Source organism: Spermophilus citellus, assembly GCF_964194105.1.
Source record: "Spermophilus citellus genome assembly, chromosome: 13".
NCBI lineage: Eukaryota > Metazoa > Chordata > Mammalia > Rodentia > Sciuridae > Spermophilus > Spermophilus citellus.
This window is the reverse complement of record NC_138193.1, coordinates 80,070,488-80,086,655: the sequence shown is the minus strand read 5'-3', so window position 1 is coordinate 80,086,655 and position 16,168 is coordinate 80,070,488. Positions and strand designations below refer to the sequence as shown.

The window sequence follows — 16,168 nt, the reverse complement described above, 5'->3', positions numbered from 1 at the left end:
ATGTCAACCAATTGTGAGGTTATTTATTATCTTCCTAAAATGTATCAAATGGATTGGCTACATCTTCTAGAACTCTCTATCTTGACCCTGGAAAGCTAGGTGTTGATCTGAGGTTTATTAAACAGAGATATCTGAAAATAGATTAGGGCTTGAAGTAAAATGAATTTTCTAAGTTTCACATATTTACTTGGACTCATGGGTCGGTTTCCCTGAGGTTCTTCTTGGTCCTTAAACTTTGTCCCTAGGTTTAGCCCAGAGCTACCTATGCAAGAGCTGCCTCCCTACGGATTTCATTGTATCTGTACCCCAAGAGAAGAAAGGATAATTGGAAATGGGACCCTTAGTTCATCCAATTCTCAAATGTATCCTAAAACAATGTGAAATGCATTCCTTTTTCTTTGGCACTTCCCCTTTAGTGAAGTAAAGAAAGAAATTTACAAGTACCCACATGTAAAACTGCCCAATAAGGTCTGTGGCTGGTGATGACAGTGACATAAGAATAGAGAAATAGGATGTTGAGTTATTATTGGTGCTAAGCCTTTAACAACTCATAATGAATAAAAGTAGAACACCTTGAGATGAGCAGCTCTCTCTGGCTGCAGTCACAAACTCACCCAGTGCAACATGCATGTTATCTGCAAAATATTCCAATATTTGACTATGCATTTCTCCGTGCTCTTGACCCAAGCATCTTGTCTCCATGGTATGCATCAGTCTACATCATGATTTGAGCTCAGAATTCTTCAACAACAGGTAAATCTTTGCTTTCTAAAGGAAATATTCCTGGCTTACTGTTATTTTATCTAACAGGATCTCTGACTTGTATAATCAACAAGCAAAGCTTCATATAGAATGTGCAGCCTGTGCTGGAGAACTTGGAAATCCCAGGCCATTATCTGGGTCAAGGCCCTTCCTGCACTAGTGACTCCAGTTGTACTTCTATCTACTAGATACATCATAAGTAAGCTCTACATTCCTTGCCTTGGTAGTAGTTCCATAAACAACCTTTAAAATTAAATTAAAATTAATTCATTTAGTATTAATTGCATGCCCTTTCAGGTGCTAAAGATATAGCTAGAGATAGTAGTCAAGATAGAGCTAGTTTCTATCCCTGTAGGACACAGATTTTGCCATAGCTAGAGCATATTTATACATTTGAAAGACACCAAAAAACTATAGGGCAGAAGTTCTTTGATTCCTTCCATTTATTTCAATACCACAACATAAATGTTCACATAATTAGTTCTGAGCAATAGGAACAAAAAAATGAAGCTTAACTTCCAAACCACATTTTATTTACTATCACTAGTCTTTTCATCTTACCAAACTTTTGCCTGAATTATTTTTTAAAAGATAACGAATTGACATTAATTAGGCACCTACTATGTGCTTATCATATGGCACACCCCATTAAGTCTATAAAATAGGTATCATTGTTTCTGTTTTTAGAGTTGGAGTATAGAGAGGTTGATTTACCCAAGGTCACACAGCCACTGAGTATCAAAACCAGCACTAGAAGGTAGGTTTATTTCACTTTGAGGCTTTGTTTTCCCCAGTAAATCATTCTGTTTCACCAAAAACAAGAGTGATTAGGTGTCAATGAGTTTCCTCAGTACCTTGGAAGAAAAGGCCTCTCATGTGTAAACATATAGTCATTCTCTCAATTCACTGGAGTAATAAGTATGTTTGAGAACAGTGTGCAGGATGGGGGATACAGTTTAGTGGTACTGTTCTTGCCTAGTATGCATGAGGTCATGTGTTTGATCCCCAGTACACACGAGCGCCCGCGCGCGCGCGCGCACACACACACACACACACACACACACAAATTATCAATAAAGGATCTAAGGATATATAATACTATAGTGCTGGGCATGGTGGGCATACACACCCTTAATCCCAGCAACTCAGGAGGCTGAGGCAGGAATATCAAAAGTTTGAGGCCAACCTCAGCAACTTGGCATGAGCCTGTCTCAAAATAAAAAATAAAAAGGGCTGGGGATGTGGCTCAGTGGTTAAGCATCCCTGAGCCAAAAAAGAGAATAGTTTGCAGAGCTGGACCCCATGGTGCACACTGTGATCCCAGCGATTTGGGAAACTGAAGCAGGAAGATCATAAGTTGGTTCAATCAATCCCCAGTACCACAAAAAGAAAAAAAGAAAGAAAGAAAAAGAAAAAGAAAGAAAGAAAAGAAAATAGTTTGCAGCCTTAAGTCAACAAATATTGCCACATTGGACATTTTTTAAAAAATATTTAAAGATCAAAATTAATAGGATTTACATTATGATCTCATCATTTTCTACCCCCTTCATGTCCCTTCATTGGGAAACAAACCAAGAAAGTAATGCTTTGCTAATCACAGTGTTATTACTTTTGAAATATTTGATTTCTTAAAGAATAATGCCAACTCTAAAAATATATGTACAACTCTGATACATACAATAACCACTAATTACAGGGAGAGGCTAATATTTTCACAGTACTACACACATTACACACACATACATATATATACACACACATATATGATATAAATATATCATACATATAGAATTTGCTTAAATAACTGTTACTGCTATTATATGCAAATACATGTTTTAAGACTAAAAATCAACTGAAACAAAACTTAAATGGAGCCCCACTGCTAAACTGTGCTTTGAGAAGAAAATCAAGAGAGAGAATTCCGGTTTCCTCTGACATGAGCCCACGTCCCGCAGCTCTGGAAGTTCAGTTGCCCAGACAAGGGGACTGAGGTGATTGCTCTATATCCACTTAATCAGAAATCACATTAAGGCTTTCTTTGCACCAGCCCCTCCCACTGGAGTCTTCTGGAAGGTGGGTGCCGTTCCAAGAACATGATTTGGTTTGTTGTGTTGAACACTATCCTGCCCATATTGACTGGATTTGATTGGATTCCCTTTATTATCCTGAGGTGACACAGAGGGATGATAAAATCTATTATTGGACACAGTGCCATCCAGAAGAGCCATCAAAATCTGACCTAAAATAAAGGGTGGGGAGTAGAATGTCAGAATTTATCTCTTAAGGTAATATTTCAAAATACTATTGCCGTTTTTTTTCTCTTGGGGCTTTTTATTTTAATATTAAAAAAACACACCTCCTAAACCACAAAATACATTTCCTGCCCAGTTCTAAAAATAAAGCAGCCTAAATACTGCTGTGAAATTTTTTCATTAAAAAATCGCTTCTAGCATATAAATACATATGCTTGCTTCAGCCTGACCACCTGCAGTCACAGGTTTATAAATTGTATAAAAGTATATAGTGTTAAGATGTTTACTAAAAATTTATTAATAGGTTTTCTGAGTTATATAATTTAACTTCCCTGTGACTATTTTATAAAAAGTATTACCTCCACTAACAAAATAATATGTTTTGCTTGATAGATTAGTCATGTACTCATATGCCGCTACAGGTGTACCAGGCACATTATGGCATGTGGTTGGATGCCATGGAAACGCTGAGGAGGGTGTGGCCAGAGTGTGGGGGAACTTCAAAAAAAAAAAAACAGTTGTCAGTTGACTCTTTACTAATTTTGTTTTTCTCAGAATAAAGATGTCAGCTGTCCTTTCCAGCAAGACGTTTCATTTGGAAGACTTTCCTGAAATACTTTCTTCCCAAAATAGACAGAGCTGTAGGCCTATGTGTCATTTTAGTTAATCAAAACAAGTAGGCAAATTAGTCTCCTTTATTTTTTTAATGAATGTAATTTAACGGTATTTAATTTGCATACAGCAAAGTTCACCCAGGAAAGAAAAAAAAAGTCTGCATTATGGCACTTTTGTAACCCTCAACAAAGCCCTTCATTAGGAGACCTAATTGATTTTTCCTACCCACTCCTGGGGAAGAAAGCTATCACAGTACCTGCTCATTCACTCCAAGAAGAAATGGGTGTGCCTGGTGGTTCAAGCAGAGATTTGGGTTAAAAAGTCCTGGGGCTCTGTTCTTGCAGGGAGATCTTGGCCAATGCTTGCTTCGAGCATTCAGGAAATCTTTTTCTGAGCAATAGGGAAACGTCACTTGTCTGCTTGGTGTCCTCCCCATGGGCCCAATTTAGTTTAGCTTGCAGCCTTCACTGGAATTATTTTTATTTCTTGTTTATTTAGACCTGCCTCATTCTAAAAGAGGGGCTTTGAGGCTTCTTATGGAAACATATGGAATATACCCTATAAAATAAATGAGAAAGCGAGGACACTTGAAAATTAGAAATCTGGGAAAACATAGCGAACATAAAATCAGTCCAGAAAATACATGCCCCAGGAGCACTTCTGTTAGGACTTAATGAGCTTCCGATATGCACAGGGGCCGGAGCAAAGACAGGGAGAGCAGCAGTTGTAAGATTTATAGTGCCCAGAAGTGGAGGCAAAGTCAGTTGATCTGAAGTCCAGCTTTTCCTGTTGGACCCTCAGAGAGGCAGCTCTGTTTGAGGTGATGAATCAGCTCCTCAACACACTCTTCAATAAACATGGCTGTTTTGTACAAGTCCTTCCACTCCAGTAGATGTCCAATGGCCAGAGTTAGATCGACTTTCTTCTTTAGTAATTCATTTTCTTTCAAAATGCTCTCAAAGATTCTCCAAACCTTTCTCCCCTTCTTCTCATTTTTTCCCAAGACTCTCCCAGTCACTCATCCCCACTCCCCCTGCAAGCGTTTCAGAGACTGGAAATACTTCAAGTTGGAAAGTGTCAGAAGGCTGGCATTGCCCTCCCCACTAACCTAAAGCCACTCACCTTTAAAAATCAAGAAGGGCATGGCACCTATGCGGCAGTCACTCTCCACTAGCCTCTCTGTTCTGGGCGTTGCTATGATGCTCCCAGGATGTACATTTCACAGGTGACAAAACTGCAGCCCAGGAATTAAAAGATCTTGTGTGTGGTAAGTAAGTAGATCAGGGCTACCCTGTGCTCCGCCTCATCTCTTCATCGTGCTATTCCCATCGTGATAAGAAGGTGCTGTGGGCTTTATTTCCCAGTCGGTTGAAAACCACTGCACAAGTTTTCTTAACTGTCCTACAGATGTGAGAGACATCATCACAAGGAATCAGAAGGCTGGTATGTTCAAGACTCACAACATTTCAAGCAGGTAAGGCACATTTCTATATTAAAACACTCCAGTTTGTCAAAATATACTCTACTGTCATATATATATATATATATATATATATATATATATATATATATATGACAAATAAAAAAGAAAAAAGAAGTAATGCACCTGTGAATGAAACTGCTTTACTTGATATTGTGGGTGATTATTTCAAATAATAATAGCTAACCTTTATGGAGTACTTACCATGTGTCAGGCACTGTTCTAAGCACTTTACAAGCATTATCCCATTTAATGCTCATGAGAACCCTTTGAAGAAGGTAAACACTCATTATACCCAATTAATAGATGAGAAAACTGAAGATCAGTATATTAAACATTGGGTTGAGGATGATTTTAGGGTTGAGATGATACAATATGAGTTTGGAGAAGCTCAGCCTGGGACATTCTTAAGTGGCTCTATTTCAGTGCTTTTCATCCTGGGACCAGTTTTGTTCCCTGGAAGATTTTGATATTCTCTGGAGATGTTTTGCCATGACTTGGGGCAGGAGGGAGACTGCTGCTTCTGGCATCTGCTGGGGACAGACCAGGATTATTATCACTGAACATCTTCTGTGCACAGAGCAGTCCTCTTGACAAAGAAGTATCTGGCCTAAGACATCAGCAGGGTTGAGGTTGAGAAACCTTGCTCTATTTTGTGATATTAAAATAGTCTAGGTCTTCATTGCCTTTTAGAGTCTATTAATTCTTTTTCAAACTAAGAGAAATGCTTGCCCTCGACCAGAACAATGCTGTGTTCTGTAATGTTACATTTAATTCTAGCCCTATTGGAATGGACCTAGAAGTAATGAGTAAGCATTTAGTAGTTTTCATATGAGGTAACTATATTTGTGCATTTTTCCTTTATGCATTTAAATATTGACTTTATTAGAAGAGCAATTCCATTCTTAATTATTTCATTTTTACTCTTAATCATTTTAAGTTTTCCTTTTGCTGAGGACACTCCCCACCTCAAATGCCCAGATTGAAAAATAACAAGAAAAAAGTTGAATGAATAGCTCCAATGCTTAAAAACCAAAGTGGTGGACAGATTGGTATGAGGTTATGTAATGATAATAATTTTTTTCTTTTGTATTTGGTAAGTGCAAAAAAGTGTCTTTAGATATAGTTTCAAATCCTGCATTAGAATGTTCTGAGTAGGCCGGCGGCACAGGGGGCAGTATGCACTACATTTCTTAGAAAATTGAACAAACAAATCTGTTATCCACAAACCTCAGGCAGGTCCAGAGAAAGAGAGTCTGCCATTACCTGTGTGTTCCTAATTTTTAGGACAGTCTTTCTCCACAGGAAGATGGTCATACCCTTCTGAAGAGGACTTCATTTTGGGACATGATTTTCAACCTGGTCTTTTAGTTATCAATCAAAAGTGCATTTTCTATGTCGTCCTCATTTACATTTATTTAATGCTTAAGGTCATTTGTGACCATTTGAGTGTATTTCAGCATATGGAATCAGGGAATAATAGATTTCAGCTTCATGCTGTGAAGAGAGATTGTGTTTTTACAAGACACAATGTTGTTTACTGGGTGTTAATAATCACTAATTAATAAACATATCTAGACTTCTAAAATGCTGCATTTTAAGGAACAAAAATGTCAAGTGTTTATGCAATACAATAGTATTTTCTATCATTCTCTTCATAAAATAATTAAGTTACAAAAAGAAGCAAAATGTTGTTCAGCCCAGGACAGATCCCAGATGCTGAATATGTAGCCTTTGTTTCTATTTTTCTGTTCTCAAAAATGCTATTTCTAAATACAGTGTTCTAATGTCTGTATAGCAATAGTCATATAAGAACCTCTAAGATGAGTGGTTTTGTTTTTTATTTTCCCATCTTAATCTTACGCTAATTGTGGCCAGATACTTTGCTTTTAACCACTGTAAGCATTTTATCCAAAGTCTACTAAAGCATATGCCAGAAAACAGGTGGATGTGTGAGCCCTTGAATGCCTTGATCTTATAGTAAGGAGCTACTTGACCACTTAACCTTTAACTCTTAGTAGCTGAAAGAAACTGCCAACCAGCAATGTAATAATCAACCTCGCCCTTCTAGCCACTGCTTTCCCACCCATAACCAGTACAATGTGATGAGAGTATTAGTTCCGTGAGAGAAGAAATAAAAGGGAACCATTCACAAAAGAGCTAAGATATAGTTCAATATTCTTTTTTAGTGCCTCAATGCGTATGCAGAATTTCTCCTCCAAATTGGAGGTGTGAAATAACAGTAGCGACAGATAACTAAGAGGTATTTACCATAGCTACAAAGCCCACACGTGAGCCAAATATTTCTGCTATTAAAAAGCACTTCAAAGCTTGACATGAAGTTTGTAACAGCTGAATGTCTCCTGTGACTTCATTTGTGAAGACAGTGTAAAAACCGAAAGGAAAGTCATGATATGAGAACCGTGAACCTAAGAAACTGTATTTTTGGAAAGGAATGAGAGGCAGCCCAGAAATTTGGCACCCCACACTCCCATTCCCCTACTCAGAGAGTGTTCTCAGTGACTGTATGGTTTGGATTAAGTGCCCCCGAAAGGCCCATATGATAAAGGTTTAGACACCAGCCTGCTGTACTATTGGGAGGGAGTGGACCCTTCAGATGTTGAGGCCTTACGGAAAGAAGTTAGGTCATTGGGGACTTGCCCTTGAAGTGGGCATTGGGACCCCAGCCTCTTTTGGTCTCTCTTTGCTTTCTGGCCACCATGAGATGAGCAGTTTCCTTTGCCATGTGCTCCAACCACAATGTATTGCCTTTCTATAGCCCCCAAAGCAACAGGCTGACTGTGAACTGAAACCTTCAAAACTGAGCCAAAATAAACCTTTCCTCTTTGTAAATTTATTACCTCAGGTATTTTGTCATAGTAATAGAAAGCTGACCAACATAGTAACTATCAGTGTTTCTCCTGCCACTGACTTCTTCCTAACTCTTATGAATAGGCAGACCCAGGTTGTTGTAGGGCCTGAAACTTAATTTAAGGCTCCTTTTTAGAAGGGTGGATTTGAATGTAACCTACTTTGGTGAGTTTACAAGAATATGCAACCATGTGAATACATTATTAGGGCTCCTGGGAAGGGGTCTTTGCCAAGTGAGGTGCACTGATATAAGCTTAATTAGCCTTGTAGTAGTAAGTCCACCCTGCTCTCCTAAATACCACCATCCTTGCCCAGAGTAACTCTCTTTTCTTACATACCATACTTGCTTGCTTCCTCTGGTCCATTTTAATCCCAGTCTGATTATGGCTAAATATAAAAGACATATTTGTGAAAGCCTGGAAGCCTTAGCCCTGGCTAGAGCTAGGATGCAGATGTACATGCATTACATCTCAAAGATCCTAGTGCACCATTTGATGGTTCACTTGTTTAACCATCCATGCAGCCATCCATTCATTTAGCAAATATGTCCAAGGCACTTGTCTTTGGGAACCTAAATATGGAGTTATTGAGAATAGTTCTTGAACAAAGGAAACTGTACTACCAAATATAGCTAGAGATTAATGAAAGAGCAAGGATATTTACAGCATCTCAATTGTTGGGTTTATCTGAAGCTGTCTTCAAAATTATGATTGTCTGTTTAACAAAGAACCATTTGGAGCTTTTGACGTCTACATGTTTCTAGGTCTTCCAAAATTAGCAAACAACGTCATTCTCTGGTTAATATTAGTTAAAAGTTGGTTTTCCCTTTTTAAAACTATTAAATTTACCTTGAATTACATTATTTTTAAAAATCCTTCTTAAATTTACTTTGCTGCAATATTGAAAGTGAGATTTACTTGGGCGTTTATCTTTGTGTGAAAGTTGCTATTAAATTAAGCTCTGATAAACTATCAATTTTAGTAAACTCTGGAACTTATTTTAAAACTTTTATAATGCAGATTTTTTTAAAATATATTTTTTGGTGGTGCTGGGAATTGAACCCAGGGCCTTGTGCGTGCGAGGCAAGCACTCTACCAACTGAGCTATATCCCCAGCTCCAGATTTTACCTTTATGTGGGCCTCCCAGGATTGGCCTCTTGCTCCCATTGCCCTATTGCTGTTTGAGATTCATGTCTTTTCTGAGTCTCAATTTCCTTTAGAGGTCAAGTTGGGGATGTGGAAAATGATTTTTATAATGTATATCCCAACCAAGAGGGATCCAGTTGGCTGCTTTTTCCAAGCCTTCTGCATCTGCTCATCCCATCTGTTATGGTTTGGATGTGAGGTATCCCCCGGAAGTTCAGTGTGTGACAATGCAAGAAAGTTCAGAAGAGAAATGATTGGATGATGGAAGTCTTAACCCAATCAGTGAGCTAATCCTCTGATAGAGATTAACTGGTAACTGAAGTTGTAGGGTGTGGCTGAGGAGGTGGGAATTGGGGGTGTAGCTTTGGGGGGTATGTATTTGTATCTGTCAAATGAAGACCTCTTTCTGCATCCTGTGAGCTGCTCTTCCACCATGATGGAGCTGGCTGTATAGGGACAGAGACCTCTGAAATCATGAGCCCTCAAATAAACTTTTCCTCCTCTACAAGTGTGCTGGTTGTGTCCTCTGGTCCCAGCAGCAAAAAAAGCTGACTAAACACCATCTATCCCCCACTGTTCCCCAACCTCCGTCTTCTCCTTCAGTCATCCTGGTCTCCTGTGTTAGCTTCTGTCACTGTAACAAATTTCCTGAGATGATTGACTTACAAAGAAAATGAAAAGATTTATTTTGGCTCACAGTTTTGGAGATCCCACTCCAAGATCGTGTAGACCTGTTGCTTTGGGTCTCTGGTGGATGTGTCCAGTGGCATTGGCAGAGAGCACATAGCAGAACAAACTGCTCACCTCATGGCCAGGAAGCAAAAATAGAGAAGGGAGAGGCCAGGATCCCACAATTCCTTTCAAAGATACACTCCCAGTGACCTCAGCTCCTCCTACTAGGTCCCAACTCCTAAAGGTCGCGCCATTTTCCAATAGCACCATCCCTGGGACAAAGCCTGTAACACATAGACCCTGGGAACATTTGTCCACACCATAGAACCTCCTCACTCCTCCTGACATATTTGGTCTTTCCATTTCTGGTCTTTCTCAATCTTGTTCCCTTCCTCTCATTCATCTAAATCCTGATGGGATGGCTCAACTACCATCTTCCCCTGCCTTCCCAGACCATTTCAGCCTACCCGAATCTCTTCTTTAACTTCTGTTGGTCTTAGAATAGCACAACAGTTTAACAAGGCCTATTCTCTTAATCGTTCAAAGCTTGTTGGCTTCGTTTCTGTGTTTATTGGTTCGTTCACTCGTTGATAAATTTGTTGATCCCGTTATGATTGCCAAGAAGGGTTCCAGATGCTGGGGATCTAGCAGTGAACAAGACCAAAGAAGTCCGAGCCTTCCTGGAGTTTACATCCTAGGGAGGGGAAGAGATCATTTTCTTGAAGCAAGGATTCTGCTTAGTGTGTTTTTCTATCTCCTGAAGAAATTAGTACACTTGATCCCTAGTATTTGAAAGCATTTAAGATTTGTATTTGGAGTACATTTGGGGATCCAACAGGCTTAGGGAAGCGAACAATTTTTAGTAGTAGAGAGTGAAGCTGTGGAGAGTCAGACATCAGTTTCTACATCAGATTTCTGACTTTCACTCAAGACTGGCTTCTCAGGCATGTGTGTGGAGTGACTGTCGACAAACTGACAGTGTGAGTAGGCATTTATCTGTTCTTTGTCAGGTTGAAGAGGAAGGTTAGTAGAAGGTAACCGAGATAAGGAAGCTGAGGACTCTCTTAAAGAAATTTCCTGATAAAGTACACCTGTTAGTGAGTTTTGCTAGAATGACGGAAACAGAATCTTGAGAACTGCTGAGAATTCTAGAGATGCTACGGTCCTGTCTCCTGCTGCTGCTATCTTGAATATGAGAAAATGAAATCATTATGTATACTTTCTATTCTAACACAGCATTGTTGATTTGCTTGACAAGTTTATAGAAGGGCTCATGTCCTTACTGTTTAAGGGTTTGCACTGAAGAGACCAACTCACATAGGAATGTTACCCAGTCTCAGATATATTGATATCATTCTTCTTTTTGCATTAAAAATGAGCCAGATGTTAAATTTGGGGACACTATTTTTAGGGTCCCTGTGAAACTGCAGTAAATTAAAAATTAAGGCCTTTTTTTCTAGACTAACATTGTACCGACTCCGGACTGTCAGATCTCTCCTCTTTACCAAAGTCAAAATCTCACTACCAAAATTAGGCCAAGTTCTGTATTAGTAGACAGCTGTGCATGTCAGGCTACTACATTTTTTTTCAGAGAAAAAATCTTTCCCCTTCCCAGAATTTTATATCACAGAAGTTTCATATCAATAAAAATGCACCTTTAAAAAAACACATTTATTTTTTAGTTGTAGTTGGACACTGTACCTTTATTTTATGTATTTATGTTTATATGGTGCTAAGGATCGAACCCAGGGCCTTGAACATGCTAGGCAAGTGCTCTGCCACTGAGCCACGACCCCAGCCCCAATAAAAATGTACTTTCAATGGAGTTCTTCCCTTAAAAATGGCCAGGGGCAATCCTCCCCCCCCCCCACCCCAGGTACTGGAGATTGAGCCCAGGGGTGCTCTACCATTGTGATATATTCTCAGCCCCTTTTTAAATTTTTATTTTGAGATAAGATTTTGCTAAGTTGTCTGAGCTGGCCTTGAATTTCCAATCCTCCTACCTCAGCCTTCCAAGTAGCTGGGATTATTGATGTGTACCAACATGCCTAGCTGTTCAGGGGCAATCTTAAAAACAAAAACAAACAAACAAACAAAAAAACATTTTTGGAGAATATCCACATCATAATCCTTCATTAAATAATTTTTACCTTAATAATGGACATGATTTTTGTGGTAATTTGCTGTTACAAACAATGCAGTGATAGACACTTGTGCATATATGACATATTTGCAACTGTATCTACAGGGCCCATTTTCAGGAGTAAATATTATTTCTTTCTTTTTTTTTTTTAGTTTTAGGTAGGCACAATATCTTTATTTTATTTTTATTTTTATGTGGTGTTGAGGAGCAAACCCAGTGCCTCATGTGTGCCAGGTGAGCACTCTACCACTGAGCCACAGCCCAATATTATTTATTTCTATGGCTTTACAAAATTGTGTGATTTACTGAAACTTTGAAATATATTTTCATATCTGTTATAACTTAATTCCTTGATATTATTCTTTCTTTTCATAATTTTCTAAAATTCTATTAGTATTTTTATTGTATGCCATTTTCATTGTGATTGAAATCATGCTGTAAATTGATTTGCTAAGCCTTGATATTTTTAAAACTTTCAGTCTTGCTATACAAAAACAAGGTATTGCCAGTTGCCATGGTACATGCCTATAATCCAAGCTACTTAGGGGGCTGAGACCCCCTAAGATTAGTCTCAGCAACTTAGTGTGACCCTGTTTCAAAATAAAATAAAAATTTTAAAAAGTGTTGGGAGGTGTCACTCATTGGCACAACACGTGTGTAGCATGAGCAACACCTGGGTTCAATCTGCAATCTTGCAAAATAAATAAATGACAGGGTGTTTTCTCTTTATTCAATTTTTAAAGGTGTTTTACTAGCATTTTTTAAAATGTATTATTTATTTTAATTAGGTATATATCTCAGCAGAATTCATTTTGATTCAGTGTACACAATCACAGCACAACATTTTCATTTCTCTGTACACTATGTAGCGTTGCACCATATGTGCAGTCATACATGTACCTAGGGTAATAATGTCCATCTCATTCCACCATCTTTCCTGCCCTCATGCCTCTTCCCCTGAATTTATACTCTTAACAACTAATCTGCCCCTGATGCCTTTTGCAATTTTCTCATATTAAAATTTTTTTCTTCATTTTCTAAATGAAAAACATTATATTATCCCCACATATTACCTTACATGTGTAAATTTTCTCTTCATGTAGTTACACATTTATCTGGTTTATTTTTGGAAACTATCTTTTTTCTTGGTCCTATAAATAGATTTTTTTCTTGCATTACATTTCAAACAAATTGTATTTACATATATATAAGAAAGCTATACCAAAGCCCAAACAGTGGTACATCTGTAGTCCTAGTGACTCTGGAGGCTGAGGCATCAGGATCACAAATTTGATGCCAGAATGGCAAATTAGTCAGACTCTGTCTCAGAATTCAAAAAGAACTGGAATGCACATGCTCAATGTAAAACGCCCCTGGGTTCAAACCTAGGACCAAAAAAAAAAAAAAAAAAAAAAAACCCAAAAACTATACTATTGTGGGTAGTAAATGTTTAGTAAGCTTGATGAACCCTTGCTGTTTCTAACACTCTGTCAGTTTATCTTCTTGAATATTCCAAATAAACAACAATCACGTGTCTATAAATGAAGCGTAGGGGTGTAACTCAGTGGTACTGCACCTGCTTACTGTTCATGATGTGATTTGTCATTTCTAATCTTTTGCCTCTTTTTCCCCTCTTTTTAAAAAATAATTTTATGGATAAAATTGTCCCAATGATTACATTCAAATTGGACTTCGTTGGGAATCCTCTGAAAACTTCACAATAAAGTATTTGTTAACTTTTTGAGTTGAGATATTTATGGGAAATTTTTTTATCCTGTAAAGGATTTTTTATTATGTTCCTTTCTATTTGGGTTTTTTTTCATAAACAAATATGGAACCTAATTTAGCAGATATCTTTTCATCTATAGAGATGATCAAATTGCTTTTCTTATTTCACCTCTAACTGTGACAAACTGCATTAACAAGCTTTGCTAAAAGTAAAACATCCTACATTTCTAGTCACTTGGTCATGCCACCTTAATTTTTTTTTTAATTCTGCATTGGGATTCTTTTTTTTTTTTTTTAATTCTGCATTGGGATTTTTTTAAGAGAGAGAGAGAGAATTTTTTAATATTTATTTTTTAGTTTTCAGTGGACACAACATTTTATGTGGTGCTGAGGATCGAACCCAGCGCCCCGTGCATGCCAGGCAAGTGCACTACCGCTTGAGCCACATCCCAGCCCCTGCATTGGGATTCTTTTGATATTTTATTTTATTTTTTCTTTATGACAGCGGAATGCATTACAATTCTTATTACATTTTTAGAGCACAACTTTTCATATCTCTGGTTGTATACATAGTATATTCATATCAATTTCATGTCTTCATGCCTATACTTTGGATAATAATGATCATCATATTCCACCATCATTAATAACCCCATGCCCCCTCCCTTCCCCTCCAAATCCTCTGCTCTATCTAGCGTTCGTCTATTCCTCCTATGCTCCCTCTTCTATCCCACTATGAATCAGCCTCCTTATATCAAAGAAAACATTCAGCATTTACAATAAGTGCTGGCGAGGATGTCGCCACTCATACACTGAAAAGGCACACTCATACACTGCTGGTGGGACTGCAAATTGGTGCAGTCTATGTGGAAAACAGTATGGAGATTCCTTGAAAAATTGGGTATGGAACCATCATTTGACCCAGCTATCCCTCTCCTCAGTCTCTACCCAGAGGACTTAAAAACAGCATACTACAGGGACACAGCCACATCAGCGTTTATAGCAGCACAATTCACAATAGCTAAACCATGGAACCAACCTAGATGCCCTTCAATAGATGAATAGATAAAAAATGTGGCATATATACACAGTGGAATATTACTCAACAATAAAAGAGAATAAAATCATGAAATTTGCAAGGTAAATGGATGGAGTTAGAGAAGACAATGTTAAGTGAAATTAGCCAATCCTAAAAAAAAACAAATGCTTTTAATATGCTGCTGTGTTTTAAAAATATGTGATCTCGAATTTTTTAATAACAGCTTTATTGATATATAATACACATACCATACAATTCACTCATTTAAAGTATACAGTATAATTGCTGTTAGTATATTTACAGAGTTGTGCAACTATCAAACCAAGTTCAGAATATTTTCGCCATCCCTAAAAGAAACCTCATGTCCATTAGTAGTCACTTCCCAACTACCTGTCCCACCTCTCCTTCCTCTCAAAGTTAGGCAAACATGAATCTATATTCTGTCTCTGTGTGTTTGCTTTTTCTAGGCATTTGACATAAATGAAATAATACAGTATATGGTCTTTCCTGCTTAGCTTCTGTCACTTAATGTAGCACTTTCATGATTCATTCATATTGCACCATATAACAGGATGTTTGTAATTTGTTATCATGGCTGTATAATATTCCATTGTATGAATATAGCATTTTATTTATCCATTCATCAGCTGATGTCTGATGGGCATTTTGGTAGTTTTCATTTTAAGTCTATATGATGACTCACTAAGTGGCAGAACTATTGTACATTCCCATCAGGGGAATATGATGTTATCTTGGCTTCATTTCATTGATATCATCAGTGAAATTGGTCCAGTTTTCTTTTTTTTTTATCTTTTTTTTTTAGAGAGAGAGAGAGAGAGAGAGAGAGGGATTTTTTTTTTAATATTTAGTGTTCAGTTTTCGGCGGACACAACATCTTTATTTGTATGTGGTGCTGAGGATCGAACCCGGGCCACACGCATGCCAGGCGAGCGCGCTACCGCTTGAGCCACATCCCCAGACCTGGTCCAGTTTTCTTTATTGCACAGTCTTTGCAGATTTTAATATCACTAACATTACACCTTCTTCTGTTTTCTTTTCTTTCTTTATTTCTTTTTTTTTTCTTTTTTTTTCTTTTGTGTGTGTGTGTGTGGTGCTGGGAATCAAACCCAGTGCCCTGTGCATGCCAGGTAAGCACTTTACAACTAAGCCACATACCCAGCCCCATGATAGCTTCTCGCTTCTCCCTGTCCTTACCCCTAACCCATACCCACATTAGGGATAGAACCCAGGGCCTCATGCATGCCAGGCAAGCACTCCATTGCTGAGCTGTATCCCCAACACTTTTTATTTTATTTTGAAATGGGGTCCTACTAAGTTGCTAAGGCTGACTTCAAACTTCCAATCATCCTGTCTCAGCTTCCTAAGTTGCTGTGATTATAGGCTTACACCAACACATCTGGCACATAATGGCTTCTTTGAAAAACAAAACTCTTCTGTCA

General features: G+C 38.0%; 1 protein-coding gene across 2 annotated transcripts in view; it reads left to right on the top strand.

Moving 5' to 3' along the window:
- CAMKMT (calmodulin-lysine N-methyltransferase) overlaps positions 1-16,168 on the top strand; it is a 406,855-nt gene that overhangs the window by 349,492 nt on the left and 41,195 nt on the right. For both annotated transcript variants that reach the window (XM_081265565.1, XM_081265566.1), the window contains exon 7: positions 5,037-5,103. In XM_081265565.1, the coding sequence (XP_081121691.1) occupies positions 5,037-5,103 (67 nt within the window). The remainder of the gene's footprint in view (positions 1-5,036; positions 5,104-16,168) is intronic.